The sequence below is a fragment of the Giraffa tippelskirchi genome, chromosome 7, assembly GCF_054371585.1.
Source record: "Giraffa tippelskirchi isolate mGirTip1 chromosome 7, T2T-mGirTip1v1.2.pri, whole genome shotgun sequence".
Taxonomy (NCBI): Eukaryota; Metazoa; Chordata; class Mammalia; order Artiodactyla; family Giraffidae; genus Giraffa; species Giraffa tippelskirchi.
The window spans coordinates 149,719,777-149,742,830 of NC_137281.1; the positions used below are offsets into that span (position 1 = coordinate 149,719,777).

At 42.6% G+C, this 23,054-nt stretch overlaps 1 protein-coding gene across 4 annotated transcripts in view; it reads left to right on the top strand.

The window, feature by feature from the left end:
• The window catches only part of NRXN3 (neurexin 3), a 1,799,700-nt gene that overhangs the window by 573,360 nt on the left and 1,203,286 nt on the right, over nt 1-23,054 (top strand). For all 4 annotated transcript variants that reach the window (XM_081510568.1, XM_081510570.1, XM_081510571.1 and 1 more), the window contains 2 exons: nt 4,350-4,788; nt 11,743-12,126. In XM_081510568.1, the coding sequence (XP_081366694.1) occupies nt 4,350-4,788; nt 11,743-12,126 (823 nt within the window). The remainder of the gene's footprint in view (nt 1-4,349; nt 4,789-11,742; nt 12,127-23,054) is intronic.

Consider the following 23,054-nt stretch of genomic DNA (forward strand, 5'->3'; position numbering starts at 1 on the left):
GAATTGTGGGACGTATCATGTCAGAAAGGATTCCTCAAGAAAGTAGCATCTAAACTGAGACCAGAAGGAGAAGGAGTGTGTACTGGATGTAGATGGGAGCAAGAAAAGTGTTTAGTAGGAAACAAATGGCTCAGATGGTAAAGAATCTGCCTGCAGTGTGGGAGACCTTGGTTGGATCACTGGATTCTGCAGATCCCCTGGAGAAGGGAATAGCAACTCACTCCAGTATTCTTGCCTGGAGAATCCCATGAACAGAGAATACTGGAAGGCTACAGTCCATGGGGTTGCAGAGAGTTGGACACAGCTGAGCGACTAACACACACATGCACATGCACACACAAACATGCACACACACACACTCACATGCACACACACGCAGGAGAGAAGATGATCATTAAAAGAATTAAAGATGCTTTAAGCTGTCTGGATTGGAGAATGAAAGGATATGGGGGGCAAGAAAGGGAAATGAGTAGGGAGAGAGGCAGGGACAGATCATCCTTGTTTACATTAAGGGTTATTAAGAAAGGGAGTGCCCTGATCATATTTATTGGTTTCGGAAAATTCACTGTTGAACTGTGGAGAGCATGAGGGGAAGGAGCAGGGGGTTCCATTAGAAAGCTGTTGCAGAAATCCAGAGGAGAAATGATGGTGGACAGTCTGGCACTACTGGAGTAGGGGCAGGGGGCTGGTTTGAGAGATCCTTAGGACTTGACAACTGAACAAGCTTCAAGTCCAAACAGCAGCTTTTATCAACCCGAGGTTGGAGTTGTCACTCTTTGGAACTCTGCCTCTGTGATCCCAGGCTGTGTGACATCTCCCATTGGGAGCTGTTTCCACTTTGTCTCTCATTGCTCTTTGGGGCTAGTTGTCAACCAAGGTGCTCATGCCACATCTTTTCCTAGTTCGGTCATCAGGCAGGGCTTTTCGTTTAGATGAAAGTCTGAATTTACAGAAAATACTATACCAAATTAATGCTTTCGAATTGTGTTGCTGGAGAGGACTCTTGAGGGTCCCTTGGACCACAAGGAGATCCAACCAGTCAATCCTAAGGGAAATCAGTCCTGGATATTCATTGGAAGGACGGATGCTAAAGCTCAAGCTCTAATACTTTGGCCACCTGATGCGAAGAGCCAACTCATTAGAAAAGACCCTGATGCTGGGAAAGATTGAAGGCAGGAGAAGAAGGGGCTGGCAGAGGATAAGATGGTTAGATGTCATCACTGACTCAGTAGAACTTGAGCAAACATCTGGTGATAGTGGAGGACAGGGAAGCCTGGCGTGCTACAGTCCATGGGGTCACAAAGAGTCAGACACCACTTAGTGACTGAACAGCAGTAACTATGCTAGATACTAGTTTGCCTTGTAAGGGCACCCAGTGGGGTTTCTTGCCATCATACCCTGCCCGAGGTGCTGCTACACTTGTGCCATGGCCATGCTGTGATCTTGCAGTGGGCAGGTTGGCAGGGGTTGGAGGGGGAGGTGAAGATGCCAACCATGGAGCTTCTTAATTGAATATCACTGGGATACAAGACCCCTGCCCTCCTGTCCCTTTCTTATTGGTAGGAGAGTCTCAGAAGAACATCAGTTCAGGCCCCTATCAATTTTCAATAGTACCCCAGTACTGCTGGAAAACATGGTATACTATTGTGTTCCTAGGTTTACGTACCATTTAGGATTCTCTGTGTTCTACCAGGTTTAATATTCCATTTAATCTTGATAATTGCTCTAGGGCTGGGGGGAAAAGGGGAACAGCTATTGAGTCTCCTGCCTTTGGAAATGAATACAATGGGACTCAGAGAGGTTATTCAACTGTCAGTGGGAAAGGTGTGCAAACTGCATATAAATAGACAAGTAATTTCAGGGCCATGGAGTAGCTAGAGAGTTCATTTTCAAAGAGCTCTTGAGAGAAGTTTTTGTCTGGCCAGTTTCCAGCTGGGATTCTCCTGTCTGTGTCTCCAGAAATCTGCATTCTAGTTATTCACTGTCCCAGTCTTGGTTCTATACCCTTCTCACAGAAGAGTTCCTCTTCATAGGATGCTGCATTCTCTTAAAAGGCCCTTTTCTTTTTATCCTTCTGCCTCCTATAGGGATGTTTGAGTTCTTTTTCCATTTATTGTTCAATGGAGCCAAGCCTCAGTCTGTCCCTGTGGGATGCCCTATTGTTCTACGTTAATAATTAACCTTTACAAGAGCTCTGGTCATAGGTATTTAGCCCAAATGCAAAGAAAGCTGCAGTTTGGTTATGACAGAGAGATCTCACATGTTGTTGTTTGGGGATTAGAAAGGAGAAGCTGCTAGCCATTAAACATTTTTCATTTCTTTTCCCGCTCACTTGAGTGATTGCCTAAGAATCTTGCAGTTTTTTTTTCCCTTTGCACATGGTCAGTCCACTAGAGTGAAGAAATTTAGCTTTTGAACTGGGAAGTTGAACATGCATGATTTTCAATGTGTTATTAAAGATGAGCTCATGGGTGCTGGTAGTACAACCTTGTGCTGAATATCCACAGGTGGCAAAGCACATGGACTCTGGAACTAACTCGCTGGGTTCAAGTCCTACCCTGGCACTTAACTGGCTGTGTGCCCGTGGGCTGGTTCCTTAATTGCTGTCCATGTCTGTTTCTTCCTCTGTAAAAATGGGAGAATGATGGTAGGTACCTCAAATGGGTGTTGTCAGGATCTAATGGGATGCTAGACTTCAGATCCTGAGTACAGTGCCTGGTAGGAGGTGCTCAGTAAATATTAGTATTGTTACTGTTTTCAGTGTTACTATGATTTCACCCATGGCGAAGGTTGTATGGTAGGAGAGACCTTTTCAATTCTTTGTTGTTAATCAATATGAAAAGGCATACATCTTTGTGTGAGTCTCTCCTCATGTTGAGGGAGAGAAGAGAAGCAGTTCTACAACTAGGTGTTTGGGATTAAATGATATATACTGGGATGACTCACTCAATTAACTCACCGAGATGAGTTGTAAGACTTTAGCACTTAAGTCAAGACAACTTTCTCAGGGCTGCAGAAAGGATCAAAGGAGTTAACAGCCACCCTCAAAATAGCTGAGATGTTTGTGCCCATACTCGGTGGGCTTTCTAAGTGCTTCCCATGTAGTAACTCATTTCATCCTTAAGAAATAGTCTATTCCTATGTTCCCATTTTCAAAGGAGGAAGCAAACCCAAGGCAGTTAAATAACTTTGAAGTTCACACAGCTTGGAAGTAGTGGATGTGGGATTGGAACCTAAATCGAGGTCCTGATTTAGAATTTGAGTAAGACAATGTGAAGGACATAGCAAAGCGGTCTACATAATCAGTACTCAGATGCTGTAGCCCCTTTGCCCTCTGTTTTCCCTGTTTATTGTTATGGTATGGATGTGGCATTGCCTAGAGATCAAAGGGCCAGGACCTCTGAGGGCACTGCATCAAGATTCAGCTTTAACAACAGCAAAACCTCTTTGAAATTCTAATTTGGGGAACAAGATTAATCCCTACTTTTACATAGGTTATATGAGGTTTAGAAAGTCATAATTTTTTAAAATGTTTTAGGGTGTTTCATTCTCTTACTGTGTGTTTATAGAGGATACATGCAACGTGGAGAAAAATATAGATCTTCCCTATCAACTCTTAACACTCAGTCATCTTTAAAAAAAAAAAACAAAAAAACAGTACAACAAGATACAGTGAAAAGTCAGTCTCTCTCCACTCCTGAATATTAATTCTACAAATCCTCTCCCCAGTGGCCATTTTATAGTTTCTTGTGTTTCCTTCCAAACATGTTTAATGCATTTGCAAACATACATACGTAAAATGCACACTTCCTAACACACAAACCCACTTTGCATAATGATAGCATAATGCCCATAGTTCTGTTCCTTGCTTCACTTAACAATATTACTCAGAAAATCCATGTCAAAACTGGGAGCACTACTTTGTTTTTGAGGGCTGCCTAATATTCCGTTATAAGGATGTGCCAGTCTGTTACTGATGGTCATTTAGGTTGTTTCTGGTCTTTTACCGAGGACACTTCAGTAAATATTTCTGGAAGTATTCGTGTCTGTGCAACTCAGTCTCCTTTGATTTCTACTTGCATTGTATAACTTTCTGACACTGCAAAAAATCGGCCAGAAGGAAACAGACAGAAGGAATACAGTGGAAAGACAGGGGCTTATTCAGGGCTTGTGCGGACCTCAGGTTTGTGTAGGTGCTTTTCAAGTGCTGGGTCTCATGTTTCTCATATTATTTCTGACTGTTGTGTCCTGAAGCTTCTTCTCGGGCCTTTTTCTTGAGTTCCCAGTGAGCGATGGATGGTTGCAGCTTGCAAGATTGATTCATATGGCACTTGTTTGGCTTTTGACAGGTTGTTTATAAGAATAATGACATCCGTCTAGAGCTGTCTCGCTTGGCCAGGATTGGGGACACCAAGATGAAGATCTACGGTGAGGTGGTATTCAAGTGTGAGAATGTGGCCACACTGGACCCCATCAACTTTGAGACCCCAGAGGCTTACATCAGCTTGCCCAAGTGGAACACCAAACGCATGGGCTCTATCTCCTTTGACTTTCGCACCACTGAGCCCAATGGCCTGATCCTCTTCACTCACGGCAAACCCCAAGAGAGAAAGGATGCTCGGAGCCAGAAGAACACCAAGGTGGACTTCTTTGCTGTGGAACTCCTCGATGGCAACCTGTACTTGCTGCTTGACATGGGCTCAGGTACCATTAAAGTGAAAGCCACGCAGAAGAAAGCCAACGATGGGGAATGGTACCACGTGGATATTCAGCGAGACGGCAGATCAGGTAGGAAGAGGCAGGGTGTGTGCAAACTTCCCCTTCCTTATAGTTTTTTTATTTTTTTATTTTAATGTTTGCACTTGCTGATTCTACTGTTATTCTCCTTAATGCTTGTTGTAAGATGATGTTGCCGAACAAGACACCTGTCTCATCAAAGGCTGACATTCTTCTCCTCATCTCCCTTGTCACTCACTGCACAATGGTTTCAGTGATAGCTCTGAGACCCTGGGACTCAGGATGGTTTTACAAGGAGCATTCGCACTGCTACCAAAGTGACTGTCATGTCACTGATGTGATGGTTTCCCCCCCCCCTTCTCTTCTTATTCTCCTTTTTCTTATCACCATAGAAACCAATTGTGACATCACAGATGCTGTACTATGTGATTACTCTTGTAGAATAAGCTGCACTGTGCAAGAGTTTATGCAATGATACACCCTTCAGTAATTGTCAAGAGTCATATTGCAGGGGAAAATTATGACAAGAAGGGAAAAGACAAATTGATTTTTCCTGAAGTCATGTTCAATTTAAAGCCTTCCTTTGGTGTGAAAGCCTATATTTCACTGTTTGCTCAGACCTCACTAACTCTCCCTTCCTCTTTGTAACCTTCTGCATTTGCTTCAAATGGCTTTGTTTCTTCAGCCATGGATCAAACAAGCTAGCCCCAGGCAGTACATAGCCACTCTGGAATAGTAACAAAGGATGGGAGTGGCAAAACACAGAGAAGCTGAGGCTTTAGAATGCTTGAACAGTCTGCCTGCCTTCCGCGGACATGTGGCGATGAAGATCACGTCCTGTGCCATCAGAAAGGGCATTTCACCCTGAGTAGTAATTAGAGCATTTGAATTTCGCATTTATTTCCTGATTCTCCATTTAGGTAGTATCACACTCAAGAAACGTCTCGGCTCTGTTTGCCATATTTTGAAGGTTATACTCTCCTGGTGAACACAGAAATGCCTTCCTTTTGGACATTTTGTTTCTGGGTGCATTTGGCCAATGATAGAAAGCAGTAGGTTCCCCACACAGGCTGTAGCCATGGATGACTGAGCATGTGCGGAAGGCTCTTCTGCATCCTCCCAGAGCTGGAGGGATGGCGGAGATGAGCAGTGTTGCCCTTAGGAGGAGCTGCTTAGGTTCCGTGCAAAGGGCAGATGGGTGGCAGATTGCAGACGTGGATGGTTTATTGCCCAGCAGGCTGCCTTATTCATTGCCTGAAATTTGATCAGAACCAAGAGACTTCAAATGAAATGTGCTTGTTGGGCAAGAATGAGCATTTTGTTCTTTTTAAGCAGAAAGCACACAAACTTAATTTCTTCTGAGGCCAAATCTTTCAAAGTTTATCCATAAATATGTCGGCAGGGGCGGAACGAGAAAGCTGTCTGAGAATTATAAAGGAAACATTCCTGCTAGTTTTTAAGACTGTGCACATTGGGTCTTTGGACTGGTCGTGGTTGACGGTTTCCATGATTGACTAACCTGGACCTTGGCACAGCCTGAATGTCACCTATCCGTGCCACAGGCAGGGTAGAACATGTAAAATTGCCACATGTTTATTTCTGCTTATTCTCAACACTAATTGCTTTTTCAAGTAGGGTGTTATTTTGTCTGGTTAGAACCATCAGTAGACCCATTTTTTGACAAACAAGTTTTGATTACAAAACACTTTAATTTTATACTTGGGTGCTATAGCATTGGTTAATACTTTGACATACTGATGCTACTGCTGCTGCTGCTGCTAAGTTGCTTCAGTCGTGTCCGACTCTGTGCGACCCTATAGACGGCAGCCCACCAGGCTCCGCCGTCCCTAGGATTCTCCAGGCAAGAACACTGGAGTGGATTGCCATTTCCTTCTCCAGTGCATGAAAGGGAAAATTTAAAGTGAAGTCGCTCAGTCATGTCCGACTCTTAGTGACCTCATGGACTATAGCCTACCAGGCTCCTCCGTCCATGGGATTTTCCAGGCAAGAGTACTGGAGTGGGGTGCCATTGCCTTCTCCGTGACATACTGATAAATTTGATCAAAACCTATAAAAATTTACTGAGTAAACAATGGGACGACAGAAGATGAGATGGTTGGATGGCATCACCGACTCAATAGACATGAGTTTGAGCAAACTCCAGGAGATAGTGAAGAACAGGAAGCCTGGTGTGCTGTAGTCCATGGGGTTGCAAAGAGTAGACATGACTTAGCTACTGAATACAACACACACTTATAAATTTGATTAAAGTCTATAAAAATTTACTGAGTAAGCAAGGAGGTGACAGAGGATAAGATGGTTGTATGGAATCACCAACTCAGTGGACATGAGCTTGAGCAAACTCTGGGATATAGTGAAGGACAGGGAAGCCTGGCATGCTGCACTCCATGGGGTTGCAAGGAGTCAGACATGACTTAGTGACTAAACAACAAAAAAACAAATAATTGTCATATAAAAGCAGCATAACAACATTTTAATATGGTTTTTCAAATGTAGATTTATTTTTATTCAGAAATACTTTCATATTCACTGTTATTTAGAAGTTTAAAAATTCAAAAGGGACACAAAATAATTGGTCTTAGAGACACAAAAATGGGTCTTAGAAGTTATGTCAAACATGCAAGTTTTAAAAGTGACATTTATACAGTGTAATTTAACTCATAATTAATTTTTATAATCAGATTATTTCAGTAAGAACACAAATTACCATATTACTTTTTAGATTTTTTTTTGTTTGTTTTACAATATGTTCTTGTCAATAATTTATTTAAAAATATTTAAACTTGATAGAAAATCATTTCTTAAACAACATACCATGGAAGAAATGCAGAATCAGAGACACTCCTGTCCTTTACACGCTGTGGAGATGGAAAATGTTACGATTGGAAAAAGCTCTTAACCCATTTCCTGGGGAACACTTTCTGAATATTTACACTTGGGTCTATTGCAGAGAAGGCAATAGCACCCCACTCCAGTACTCTCACCTGGAAAATCCCATAGATGGAGGAGCCTGGTAGGCTACAGTCCATGGGGTTGCTAAGAGTCGGACACGACTGAGTGACTTCACTTTCACTTTTCACTTTCATGCATTGGAGAAGGAAATGGCAACCGACTCCAGTATTCTTGCATAGAGAATCCCAGGGACGGAGGAGCCTGGTGGGCTGCCGTCTATGGGGTAGCACAGAGTCGGACACGACTGAAGTGACTTAGCAGCAGCAGCTATTGTTCTTTAAACCAGTTTAGATTTGAAGAAATTTCAGATGAAGGTATTTTTTTAGAAATGAACTTCATTTCTTCTTGAGGGTATTTTCCAGTATGTTGTTCTTATCAGTTCAGTTTAGTCACTCAGTCACGTCCATCTCTTTGTGACACCATGGACTGCAGCACTCCAGACTTCCCTGTCCATCACCAACTCCTGAAGCTTACTCAAACTCATGTCCATTGTGTCATTGATGCCATCCAACCATCTCATCCTCTGTTGTCTCCTTCTTCTCCTGCCTTCAATCTTTCCCAGCATCAGGGTCTTTTCCAATGAGTCAGTTCTTTGCATTGGGTGGTCAGCATATTGAAGCTTCAGCATCAGCCCTTCCAATGAATATTTAGGGTTGATTTCCTTTAGAATTGACTGGTTGGATCTCCTTGCAGCCCAAGGGACTCGCAAGAGTCTTCTCTAACACCACAGTTTAAAAGCATCAATGCTTCAGTGCTCAGCTTTCTTTATGGTCCAACTCTCACATCCATATATGACTACTGGAAAAACTGTAGCTTTGACTAGATGAACCTTTGTTGGAAAAGTAATGTCTCTGCTTTTTAATACGCTGTCTAGATTTGTCATAACTTTTCTTTCAAGGAGCAAGTATCTTTTAATTTCATGACTGCAGTCACCATCTGCAATGATTTTGGAGCCCAAGAAAATAGTCTGTCACTGTTTCCATTGTTTCCCATCTATTTGCCATGAAGTGATGGGACCAGATATCTTGATCTTAGTTTTTTGAATGTTGGGTTTTAAGCCAACTTTTTCACTCTCCTTTTTCACTTTCATCAGCTCTCTAGTTCCTTTTTGCTTTCTGCCATGAGGGTGGTGTCATCTGCATATCTGAGGTTATTAATATTTCTCCCAGCAATCTTGATTCCAGCTTGTGATTCATCCAGCCCAGCGTTTCGCATGATGTACTTTGCAAATAAATTAAATAAGCAGGGTGACAAGACATAGCGTTGACGTACTCCTTTCTCAATTTGGAACCAGTTTGTGGTTCCATGTCCGGTTCTAACTGTTGCTTCTTGACCTGCATACAGATTTCTCAGGAGGCAGGTAAGGTGGTCTGGTATTCCCATCTCTTGAAGAATTTTCCACAATTTGTTGTGATCCACACAGTCAAAGCTTTGACGTAGTCAATAAAGTAGAAATAGATGTTTTTCTGTAACTCTCTTGATTTTTTCTGTGATCGAACAGATTTGGCAGTTTGATCTCTGGTTCCTTTACCTTTTCTAAATCCAGCTTGAATGTCTGGAAGTTCTTGGTTCACTTGAAGAAGACTGGCTTGGAGAATTTTGAGCATTACTTTGCTAGCATGTGAGATGAGTGCAATTGTGTGGTAGTTTGAATAGATATATGTTAAAATGAATAGTTTTAAAAACATTTTGTTGTTATTGTTTAGTCACTTAAGTTGTGTCTGAGTTTTCTGTGACCCTGTGGACTTTAGCCTGCCAGGCTCTTCTGTCCATGGGATTCTTTAGGCAAGAATACTGAAGTGGGTTGCCATTTCCTACTCCAGAGGATATTTCTGACCCAGGGATCAAACCCGCATCTCTTGTGTCTCCTGCATTGGCCAGCGGGTTCTTTACCACTGAGCCATCTGGGAATCCTTATAAAAAGTTAAGTGTATCTAATTGTGGTGCCTGCTGCTCATCCTGAAGAATATGACTGAGAGGTGATCTTGGAAACCTTGTATTTTCATTCCCCAACTGACTCTCGAAACAGTTGTGGTCACACACTTAGAGGAGGATTTTGCTCAGGATGGATCGTTTAAGGCTCCACTGTTGAAGTCGGTTCCGGGTGCTGTTCTTCACTTGGCAATAGAAGCTCCTCGCTGTTAGTTGGTCATCAGATTATCTCTGTGGAAGGTGGTGGGTAAACTGTGCAGGAGGGAAGATGTTGAGGCTTGCGTCCCTTTCTTCACTTGTAAAACAGGGGAAATACGAACGTCAGCCTCAAGATTATTCTGAAGCTTGAGTCCAGAAAAGCACAGAAAGTACTAAAAATGATGGCCAGGACAGTCTTATTGTTATGTAGATTTTTAAAAAGATTTAAAAGCAAAAAGGCAAAGCTGGTTTCTCCAGGAGAAAATTTGCAGGGGAGAGTTGGGGGAGCAGGCCTAACTGAGCTCCCCTGTGGCCCCTCGTGTTCTTTCTGCTTTCCATCTATGGGTGGACTTTGTGATTTAGAGTGTGCTTCACTTTCTTGATCTCATTTGATCTCCCAGGCCCTTCAGGCTGTCCTCTGTCATAGCTGAGGGAATTGAGACACAGATTCGGGAAAGCTGGCTGATGGATGGCCCTGTTATCCTGGTACCAATAAAGGACTTGAAGAATACTAAATTTTTGAAAGTTTTGGCATGGCATTCAGATATCAGTTTGATTTTGCAGTTAGGAAATTGATGTGTAAATGGGTTCAGAGGCTGGTGCAGGGTTAGAAAGTCTTTAAGCCCAGTTCCCAAGTTCCCAGGTCAGGCTCAGGGTTACATCTGTGATCTTGTGTGCCCAGTCCAGCTCTGATCCCATCTCTTATTGATTTCCTCTGGCATCCTCAACTCTAGCCACACTCCTGCCTATGCCAGGGCCTTTGTAAGTGCCATTCCCGGTGCCAGACACATTCTCCCCCTCTGGACTTGGCATGCCTGGGTCCTTCTCAGCATTCTGGTTTCAGCTTACCTGTCACCTGCTTAGAGAAGCCTTTACCAACCGTACACTTGAAAGCAGAACCCGTCTGCTGGGGCTGCTGCACCCATTTTACTGCCTTCCTCCCACTTGCCATTTCTCCATCTCTTTTGTTCATTAGGTGACTTGTTTATTTTCTCTTCCTCTGCTCTGGAACATCAGCTTCATGAGAGCAGGGGCATGCCTGTCAAGTTCATGTCTGTGCTTGGAACTATACTAGAAATAGAACAGGTTCCAATACATACTTGTTAAGTGAACACACGAAGAAACATGTTCCATTTAAACTTTATCAAAAGCAATGAGTGTTGAAAATATGTACTGGCTGGACTGGTACCTAAGACAAGTACAGAGGATATCAGCACATGGAAAGAGAGAGGAGAGACAGACAGAAGAGCAGGTTCCATCCTTCTGGCAATGGTGAGCTAGTAGTGAAGACTCAGGCGTGACATAGACTCTGTCCTAGGTACAGAGTAAGAAGCACCTTACATATATGAGCTCATCGGCCTGCAGTCCATAGGGTTGCAAAGTTGGACATGACTGAAGCGACTTAGCATCCATGCATGCAGCCATCACCCTAACCTTTCCCATTTCACAGATGAGGAAATTGAGGACTTAGAAAAGTGAAGTTATGTCTTGAGGGTTATCTGGCTAGCAGGTGGCAGAGCTAGGATTTAAACACAGGAAGGGATGGTGCTGCTGTCAACCTATATGGCATGCAACCTTGTAGCCAAGACTTTTAGGTAGAAAAAAAAAAAAGATACTATTTTAGGTGCTGGCCACTGGGATTGTCCTGGGTCCTCCTCTGGGCTTGGCTGTCTTAGCTGGCAGGGACCAGAACCAAAGGGCCTGCATTGTCCTTTTTTTTTTTTTTTTTTTACCATTTTGTGGTCTTTCATTTCCCACTCACATGGTTCTCTCCTGGCCAGGCCACGCAGGTCTCCCGTCTCACCCGCTAGGTTCCTTTCATTCGGTTCATCAGCTGGCAGGCTCACCTGGGATGCCGGGAGGGCCGTGAGCTCACTCTTTGTCTCCGTCCTCCCACCCCAGGTACCATATCAGTGAACAGCAGGCGCACGCCGTTCACCGCCAGCGGGGAGAGCGAGATCCTCGACCTGGAGGGAGACATGTACCTGGGCGGGCTGCCGGAGAACCGCGCTGGCCTCATCCTCCCTACCGAGCTCTGGACCGCCATGCTCAACTACGGCTACGTGGGCTGCATCCGCGACCTGTTCATCGACGGCCGCAGCAAGAACATCCGGCAGCTGGCGGAGATGCAGAACGCCGCGGGCGTCAAGTCCTCCTGCTCGCGGATGAGCGCCAAGCAGTGCGACAGCTACCCCTGCAAGAACAACGCCGTGTGCAAGGATGGCTGGAACCGCTTCATCTGCGACTGCACGGGCACCGGCTACTGGGGACGGACCTGCGAACGGGGTGAGTCTTGGCGCGGTGATGCGCTGGGTGAGAGTGGGGAGAGGTGCCTGGGCTTCCTTCGCTATCGCGGACACTTCCTTTGGATCTCCCTGTGCGTTCGTGCTTCTGGAGGAGAATTTTCTTGGGTTCACTGCTTTCCAGATGACACCCTTTCTAGGTCTGAATGTTTGGTTCGGTTTGGCTAGGATTGGATCGTAGAGAGGGAAACTAGCATAAATAGCATAATGCTTTTTTGATGGAGTGTTTGACATCTTCTATTTGAGAAGGCCAATACTTTTTCTTTGGGGATTCTGGGTGGGCTCACCAACTGGCTGTTTCATTTGTTCCTTGAATTCATGCTTTTTGGGTGCTTTCTCTGGGCTAGCTCTCAGATTAGGCTTTAGAAATACACTATATAATAAAACAGGCCCAGCCCTATTCTTTGGAACTTGCTGCCTAGTGGAATATTTAGCTGTTAAATAAATAATCACTTACATGTTGAGTTTTATGAGGCAGTGGTGTGTTGGTTAAGAACATGAATTCTGGGGTGAGACTGGGTGAGAAATGTGGCCTTCCTAGAGTGATACAAACTCAAGATAATATGTTTGAGACTTGATTTCCTCTTCTTTAAAATGGAGATAATCAGGTTCCTTCCCTCATAGGTCAGTTGGTAAAGAATCCGCCTGCAATGCCGGAGACCCCAGTTCAATTCCTGGGTCGGGAAGATCCCCTGGAGAAGGGATAGGCTACCCACTCCAGTATCCTTGGGCTTCCCTTGTGGCTCAGCTGGTAAAGAATCTGCCTGCAATGTGGGAGACTTAGGTTCTATCCCTGGGTTGGGAAGATCCCCTGGAGAAGGGAAAGTATACCCGTTCCAGTATTCTGGCCTGGAGGATTCCATGGACTATACAGTCCATGGGGTTGCAAAGAGTCAGACATGACTGAGTGACTTTCACTTTCACTCCCATTGCAGGTGGATTCTTTACCAACTGAGCCACAAGGGAAGCCTCCTATCTGCTATTAATCATGATTAAATGAGTCTATAGATTCCTGCATTATGGAAAGGGTATAGTTGATGCCAGTGATTGTTATGGTCATAATTATTGTCATTGACATCATTAATGGGAAAGTACCGAAAAGTCTGGAATTCCTTTTCAGGGGGATCCAGCCTACTGTAGGGATTCATAGAAAGCTTCTGCAAGAAAGAAATATGTAGGTTGAGACTTGAAGTATGAGTAATAGCTAGCTTGGCAACAAGGTTGGAGAAAACCATGTGTCTTAGATTGGAAGGACATTGTGTGCCAAGAGGTAAAAGTCCATGGCACAGTTGAGGAACCAAACAACTAAATGGAGTGAGGAGTGAGGTGGGGGGAAGGGTGTGAGAGGTGGCTGAAAGGTTGGGGAACAAACAGTGGGGGCTGACCCTTTAGAAGAGACCATCTACCACTTTAGCTTCTTACATTTGCACTGAATTTACAGTTTGGGTAAAAGGCAGAGATAAAGGTAAGCAAAGAGATAACATCAAGGTATAGAGATGCCAGTCTATAAGCCATGTCCAGATTGCAGCTTGGTTAATTGTTTTACGTGCCAAGGACACAGAATTCAGCTGACTGTCTATGAGTTGTCTACCTTGATTTTATATGAAAGGATACTTTAAACAGTTAACAAATTTTGGCTGAGGGCATAGCTCTAGAGCTTCGAGAATAGTGTGTCTGGAGTAGACATAGCTTCTGCCTCCAGAAGCTTATCATTTATTTAGCTGAGGAGTTGAGACATCTATACAGGAAGCATAGATGTTTGCTTCCTGTATAGATGATGCAGGACAGCAGCATGGGTTGGACTACTAGGAGAACATGGAAATTCAAAGAAGACTTTCCTGATTAGGGACATATAGGGCCTCATCCCTTAAGTCTACCAGTGGCCAGAATTGTTCAAGTTTGAGAAGTCTGGTGATAAGAAGGGATCCTGGAGCAGGCTTGAGTAACCAGTCAAAGATTTTCAAGGACTCATGTTTTGAGATCAACCGTATAGCTAGCTAAAGTGCGTTTCAAGAGCACTGCAAATCTTCCCTACAGCTAGACCAAAAAACAGGACACAGGATATTGGAATAAAGGAAAAGGAGCTTTCTTGGGGTTCATGGAAGTTAAATTCAGATTCACTGAATTTTCAAAGCAGCGACCCCAGAACATGAGCTGAGATAAGGAGGTGGCCATCTGGAACAGAAGTGGGCCTCATTTGGCTGGCCAGTCTGTTGAGCTCCTGAACGCTTTCCAAATCTCTTTTTTAGGGTAGACAATCTCAGTTGCTGGTTTGGGGAGACAGAAAGGTCATTTCACCACTGTGATACATGAGACCATTTGGATATAAGTCAGGATATTGTGGATGGTCTGCTGTCAAGGAAGGTAGTGTTAGAACCCAAGGTCCCTTCAGACATCCCTTCCCAGTTCAAGGGCCTTGTGATTACCGAAGACAAGCAGCAGTGACGGGAGACAGCTGTGCAAGGTGTCCCCGGGATCACCTTTCCACGGGCAAATCAGTGGAGGTTGGTCCAAGGTTTGCCAAATACAATGAAAGTCATTGCACCTTTTATGTTGTCACTTTTGACTAGTCATTAAATGGCAGCTGACTTGGGATATATGAGGGACAATTGTTCCTGGTACAGTGCAGCCAAAACTCATCCATTGTGGCCAAATGAGAAGGAGCTAGCAAATTAAAGACATTTGATCTATTTGTCGCTCAAATCCCAGACGGGTCCACTGATTGTTTTGTTCCCCGGCTAATTGTTTTCTGGCCCTGTATTGTTCCCGACACCGTGTTCAGAATGAGTCAGTGGAGTGTAAAAATGATGGGACTCTACTTTGCTGGCAAAAAAAATAGTTTCCCTGTGACATTGCTTTTCTTTATTAAAACTGATTCGTCAGCGGAGATGCTTTTGAGTCTCTTTTGTTCATTTTTTCATACATGCAGCAGACATTTGTTGAAACCTGAATTTGTTCCAGGCACTGTGTTAGATGCTGGGAATGAAGGGGAAAAAGAAACTGACAAAGCCCCTGATTTTGATCACTGGGTGTATAGTCTTTGGGGAGAAGGAAAGGTGGGGAGTGTGCTGATGTGTGGCAGATATCAGTCCTGATGTCTTAGAGGATCAGGAGGGCAGACAGATGGGAGAGGCCACACCTATATGGGTGAGTGGTTGGGAAAGGGGGACCTGAGGTTTCTTGGATTTTTTTAATCTTCTCTTAATAACAAAACTGTGGCTTCTCTCTGTCTCTGCCCCTCAAGATCCATTATAGGCACTTCTGAAGAGTGGTAAGGGTGAGTGTTAACATTCCTTATGCAAGACCTTGATCCTCTTTGGCAAGGAGTGCTGCCCCACCCAGCATAACACCATCAATGTATTCATTCAATTTACAGTTCTCTAATTTTTTTTTTCTAGGAGCAGTACTAAGCCTGAAAATCATTTTTACGAAATTTGATAAGACTAAGACAATTCCTAAGGCAGTGTGTCCTATCTAACCCCAACTCTGTCCTATATTTGGGCTTCACAGTAGTGTCAGTCCCTTGGTGCCACTGGCCACACAAGAGAAATGGTGGTTGAAAGAGGCACTTGTTTATATAAAATGGAGAAAGCATAGGCAGGATGCTGAAAACCAGTATTCAGAGAAAAACCCGAGTTAGGGATGGCTCTGGGAAGACACAGAATGGCCAGGAACCCAAGCAGAGTGAGCAAGCACATCCGCCTTGGATACACCTCCCAGGTCAAAGTTGTCAACCAGAGACAAGAGAATAAGGACAAGGGAACAAGAACTGTATGCGTAGATCAAAGTGTTAGTCACACAGTCATGTCCAACTCTTTGTGACCCCATGGACTGTAACCCGCCAGGCTTCTCTGTCCATGGATTCTTCAGACAAGAATACTGGAGTGGGCAGCCATTCCTTTCTCAAGGGGATCTTCCCAGAGTCTCCAGGAGATCCAACCCAGGTCTCCTGCATTGTAGGCAGATTCTTGACCATCTGAACCACCAGGGAAGCCCATAAGACTAAAGTTAATTTGCATGAGTGTGTTCCTCTGATAGTAAAAATGGATGACTCTTGCTTATACCCTCTCAAGAGTGCTTCTACTACCTGTGAGGACGAACAACTCTAAATTTTGACATATAACAATTGGCTTCATGTTGCATTTAGACTTTTTTTTCTTACCGCCATCTGATACTATTCTAAGGAGATGCAGATAATTCCACCCATCCCAGTTGTTCCAACTGTGGCTGTTCTGGTTTGTTCTTTGTTAATCCTAGTGTTGTGGGAGACCTGTCCATGACCTAAAAAGCTAAGGAATACTTTAGCTGCTTAATGCCTATTTGTTTGATTGAAATGCATCTGCTGGAAGACTGCTTGCCATTTTTAAAGTTCTACTGTACAGAGGAAACATTCTGTCTTACCTATTATAGGATGATCAGTTGACCTGGGACAGCATAGGCATCTTCTCCTTGTCAGTGTAGCCAAACTGTAGTTTAATTAGTGGGGACCAAGTGTCCATAGGCAAGGTTGTGGATTTATTTGTGGACCATCAAACTTCAACTTGAGGCTGTTGCAGATTCTATCCCCTTCCCTAGATGGCTTTTTCTGAATGCGTGTCATCATTTATTTAGCAAGAAATGAAACAGGACTCAGCACAACCTCATTTCTATGATAAAAATAACCTGCACTCCAGTCACTTAGACTTGGGATGACCTAGTGGTTAATGGCATGAATTTTAGAATCAGATGGACTTTCTCCCTAAACTTGGTTCTATCATTAACTAGGAAGTATACAACATATTTCTTATTTTTTTCCAAGTCTGTTTCCTTATCTGTAAAGTGGCGATACTGGTACTTACTAGATAAGGTTCTCTTGGTTGCAAGCTTCAGAACTGACAGTGGCTAGCAGAGTCAAGGAATGAGACTTACCACATGATTTGTTGTTCGGTCGCTCAGTCGTGTCCGACTCTTTGTGACCCCATGGACTGCAGCACACCAGGCTTCCCTGTCCTTCACCATCTCCCGGAACTTGCTCAAACTCATGTCCACTGAGCCAGGGATGCCATCCAACCATCTTGTCCTCTATTGTTCCCTTCTCCTCCTGCCTTCAATCTTTCCCAGCATCAGGGTCTTTTCTAATGAGTCAGTTCTTTGCATCAGGTGGTCAGCATATTGAAGCTTCAGCATCAGTCCTTCCAATGAATATTTAGGGTTGATTTCCTTTAGAATTGACTGGTTTGATCTCCTTGCAGTCCAAGGGACTCTCAAGAGTCTTCTCCAACACCACAGTTCAAAAGTATCAATTCTTCGATGCTCAGCCTTCTTTATTGTCCAACTCTGACATCCATACATGACTACTGGAAAAACCGTAGCTTTGACTATATGGACCTTTGTTGGAAAAGTAATGCTTTTGCTTTTTAATATGCTGTCTAGGTTTGTCATCGATGATTACCTAGAGAGTTATTGATCAAATGATCTCACAACCTATGTCTTGAAAAAGAAGCAGAGCAGCTCTGGGGACCCCAAGGTGCTGTGGTTGAAGTGATACATCTCTCTTGACCTACAGTATCTGGAGTTTTTCATGCACAGTTGACATTTTTTAAAAAAGAACCTGATTGGCCCAGTTTAACTCATCTGTCTGTTCTACCAGTCAGCTCTGTCCAGTTAGGCAGTCACCTAGAATAGATACACACGATCACCTACTGTGTAAGTATGTGATCTTGCTGAACCACTTTCTTGGTGCCCTTTCATGGTTAAACTTGGGGTACCCTGACCAATAAGGCCACCCACCTGGACTACTTCTACCTGATACAATATCTCCTCGGGTCATGGAAATTGAATGCCTTTAGGAATATTAATTTGTAGAACCAAGAAAATGTGATAGAGAGGGTAAATCTGCTCTTCTCACTGGTCCTCGGATTCCAGTGATCTGACATAAACTCCACCTGAAAACCAAGCATGCAGATATTTTGAGTTCTCTCAGATAACCCTGTTCCAACAGGAAAAGCTTGCTGGCAGCAGCTGCTTGGGGACTTTGCTTTCAGCCATCGCCTCTGATGTCTCCTGTGTGCTCCTGGAGCAGCAATGAGTGGTACATCCTGTCTGGGGAGGGTGTGACCCTGCCTCTAGAGGGGCCTGGAGTGTGTCATTTGGATGCCACATGGAAATCAGGACATCAAGAAATAGTAGAGCTGGCAGATTCAGCTAATCCTTATTTCTGCAAGTGAGGAATTGGAAACCCTGAGAAGTTAGTTATTTTAACATGGGACAGCTGTAGAATGGTTAAAATTCATGGTTCCTGACTGCTAACTCTGTATTTTCCATTACATTGAGTAGGCTTTCCTTTTCTTATACATGAAAGAGGTTGTATTATAAGGTCATTGAAGGAAAAACAGTGCATTGGGTACTTTTGTTTCCCAGTTTCCAGCAGTGTGTTACACGCATACCGTGAGGTTATTAAATATTGGAGGGAGGGTCCCAGTTCCCTATGCTGGGTCTCCTCCAGGTCTGTGCATTGCCCTTTGTATCCTCATCCGTTGCTATGGTTATCTACATGTCGGAAATTCCCAAATAAGTTCTCTAGCCCTGAGCTCGCTCTGGAACCGCAGATTACTATATCCAGTTGTCTCCTTGATGTTTTCATTGGGATATCTGATAGCTATCTTAATCATAACATTGAAAAATAGAAATCTTAAGTTCCTCCTCCCTGCCTTAGACTTTTTGTTTTTACTTGTAGTTTTTCCCTTCTCAGTAAATGGCATCACCACTGTCCTTGGCGTTTCCCTTGATTTTGTCTTCTCCCATCTCATTCAGTCTCAGCACGTTCCTTTCATCTCCTCATCTAAACCTATCCCGCATCTGTCCACTTCTCTCTCTCTCTACTACCATTATTCTAAGTCAACCTACATTGATCTTTTCTTTGGAAAACTGGATAGCATGTCATATGTTATGAAAAACTCAAATTCATTTTGTGCCTTTCTTAGAGTATTGAAGTGAGATTGTTAAAATGTTTTAATATTCAACACATTCTTAAGTAGCTTTAGTTCCAGTGGCTTTTGGTCCCTCAAGTTGTAGGAAATGAAGCTTTGATACTTCTTTGGAATTAACTACAACATTCATGTAGTTAGGACTTCCCTGATAGCTCAGTTGGTTGGTAAAGAATCTGCCTGCAGTGCAGGAGACCCTGGTTTGATTCCTGTGTAGGGAAGATCCTCTGGAGAAGGGATAGGCTACCCACTCCAGTATTCTTGGGCTTCCCTTGTGGCTCAGCTGGTAAATAATCCGCCTGCAATTCAGGAGACCTGGGCCACATCCCTGAGTTGGGAAGATCCCCTGGAGAAGGGAAAGGTTGCCCACTCCAGTACTCTGGCCTGGAGAATTCTGTGGACTGTGTAGTCCATGGGGTTGCAAAGAGTTGGACACAACTGAGCGACCTTCACTTCCACTTCACTTTCACATAGTGATTACATACCTTTTGTCTCTACCAGGCTTAGTGAGCTAAGTTGTGAGGATAAAAGTTTGCGGAAGACATGGTTTTAGTTCTTCATGAGCTCACAGTCGGATGGAGGGGTTGGAGGAGTGATCTGCAAATTATTATCAATCCACCAAGGGCAATGATCCAGGAATAATCACAGGAAAGAATGAGATAACAATTAGAAAGCAAAATAGGTCCAACATGATATAGTAGTTTAAAAACACCTCTGGATCTATTGGGGTCTGCTGAGACTGACTCGCTGATGTGGGAACAGAAGAAAACCTGGCCTCCAAGGTCAAATATAAACATGCTTGTTGCTTTCCCTTGTTTCAGTACCGTTGAGGCTCTGCCCCATTACCCTAGGAACACCTAGGCCCTTTATTTAGATCTGTGACTTTGAGATTCTTACTTGGATCTTTTGGCTTCCTTGTTCTGAAAAAATAAAATGAGGCAATTGGGTTTCATGCTCTCCCAGGGCCCATTCACTTATAAAACTCTGTGATTCTCAAAAGTCATCAGCTTGGCAGTGCCTTCCCTTATTCTCAGTAGAGGGGTAAAGGTGAATGAAGGGCAGGGCAGGGATGCTAGTCCTTGTTCCTTGCAGTCTGCAGTACTTTCTGGGTTAGGAGGCTAGGTTTAGTTATATCAGCACTGCAGTGAAGTTGTCACCTCTCTGATTCATTCATCTAAGAAAACAAGTACCTTGATATACTGGGAATACTTCAGGTCATGACTTAAAAGTTTTAATTGATGGATTAATGAATAGACTCTTGGATTTCTTAAGATCACTAAAAGGCTGTCTCTTTTTCAGTTCATTTTTTACCCCCTTTCAGTGAGTAAATATATGTATTAGAGGAAAGAGGCCCCCATGGAAAATATAATTCATCAACCAACATGTCCCCCCCCCTTTTTAATCCATTAATGCTTTTTAAATTTTTATTTTATATTAAGAGTACAATTGATTAACAATGTTGTATTAGTTTCAGGTGTATAGCAAAGCAATTCAGTTATACACCTACATGTATCTATTCTTTTTCAAATTCTTTTCCCATTTAGCTTATTACAGAGTATTGAGCAGAGTTCCCTGTGCTATATGGTAAGTCCTTGTTGGTTAATCTGTTTTAAATATAGCAATGAATACACATTCATCCCAAAGTCCCAATCTATCCCTGCCCACCCCACACACTTCCCCCCTGGTAACAGTTAAGTTCCTTGTCCAAGTCTGTGAGTCTGTTTCTGTTTTGTAAATGTGTTCATTTGTATCATTTTTTAAAATATTTTGCAGATAAACTATATCATATGATATTTGTCTTTGTTGCACTCACTTCACTTAGTATGATAATCTCCAGGTCCATCCAAGTTGTTGCAAATGGCATTCTTTTTAGCGGCCGAGTAATATTCCATTGTGTACATGTACCAGATCTTCTTTATCCATTCATCTGTGAATGGACATTTATTTAGGTTGGTGCAAAAGTAAAGATGGTTTTGCATTGTTGAACTTTGCTCTTTGATATTGGAATACACTCTTTAATAAATGTGGTTATGTTATACATCATTTTAATGTGCATTTCTTCCTTTACGTTCTTTTATTAATGACTCATTACTTGCTGTTTATTTTAGATTAGGGAAATGATGTTAGGCAAAAAGCAAATTTGAGCAGTTTTCCTATTTGGGTTCCAATTGGGTAGTAAAACAGCAGAGACAACTTGCAACATCAACAACACTCTTGGTCCAGGAACTGCTAACAAACGTGCAGTGCAGTGGTGGTTCAAGAAGTTTTGCAAAGAGATGAGAGCCTTGAAGTTGAGGAGCACAGTGGCTGGACGTCAGAAGTTGACAATGACCAGTTAAGAGGATCATTGAAGCTGATCCTTTTACAACTACACAATAAATTGCTGAAGAATTCAGTGTCTACCATTCTATGGTCATTCAGCATTTGAAGCAGATTGGAAAGGTGAAAAAGCTCGATAAGTGGGTGCATCATGAGCTGACCTCCAATCAAAAGAAACATCATTTTGAAGTATCATCCTCTTATTCTACCCAACAATGAACCATTTTTCGATCAGATTTCAACAAAAAGGGGATTTTATACATCATCTGCTGATCAGTGGCTAGACCGAGAATAAGCTCCAAAGCACTTCCCAAAGCCAAACTTGCACCCAAAAAAGGTCATGGTCACTGTTTGGTAGTCTGCCACCAGTCTGATCCACTACAGTTTTTTGAATCCCAGCAAAACCATTACATCTGAGAAGTATGTATGAGATGCACCAAAAACTGCAATGCCTGCAGCCAGCATTGGTCAGTCAGCCAGAAAGGCCCAATTCTTCTCCATGACTATGCCCAATTGCACATCGCACAACCAATGCTTTGAATGTTGAACAAATGGGACTACAAGATTTTGCCTCATCCACTATGTTCACCTGAGCTTTCACCAACTGACTACCACTTCTTCAAGCATCTCAACAACTTTTTGCAGGGAAAATGCTTCCATAACCAGCAGGAGGCAGAAAATGCTTTCTAGGAATTCATAAAATCCTGAAGCATGGATTTTTATGCTACAGGAATAAACAAACGTTTCTCATTGGCAAAAATGTGTTGCTTGTAATAGTTCCTACTTTGATTAATAAAGATGTGTTTGAGCCTAGTATAATGATTTAAAATTCACACACTGAAACTGCAATTCGTTTTTTCTAAAATGTATATATTTTATTGAAGTATATTTGACTCACAATGTTCCAGGTGCACAGCAAGGTGATTCAGTGATACAAATACACATATATTGTTTTTGAAATTATTTCCATTATAGATTATTACAAGATATTGACTATAGTTCCCTATGCGGTGAACATTTGTTGCTTGTTGCATCTATTTTTTAATTAGAAATCTAGCATTCTATTTATGCTAAATCAAACAAGTAGAATCAAAATGTCAATTTTTTTTAGTTAGGCGAAAATTAATGTTTTCTAAATTATATATATAATACATATTTATATACATATATTAAAGCTTTTCTAGTACACTTGATAAAGGCTTCAGAAAGTACATCAAAAAAAAAAGAGATGGAGAAATTGGAGAACATAAAGTAAATGAAATAGAAGCACTGCATATAAATTGATAATGAAAGTAAAAGAGCATCATATAGTCCACTTGTTTTTAAACATGACTGCTCATTAGAAACATATTTGGAGCTCTGGAGAAAAAAAGCAATACCTGAGCATTTGTTGTTTTATTTTTTCATTATTTGGAGAATTTTATTTATTTTTTTAGTTGAAGGATAATTGTTTTACAGAATTTTGTTGGTTTCTGCCAAACATCAACATGAATCAGCCATAGGTATACATTTTTCCCCTTCTTGAACCTCCCTCGAACATTTGTATTTTTCAAAAAATTTCAAGATAATTCTGATATGCATCTAGATTTTAAAAAGTGATTACAGGTTTTTCTATTCGATCCTAGTT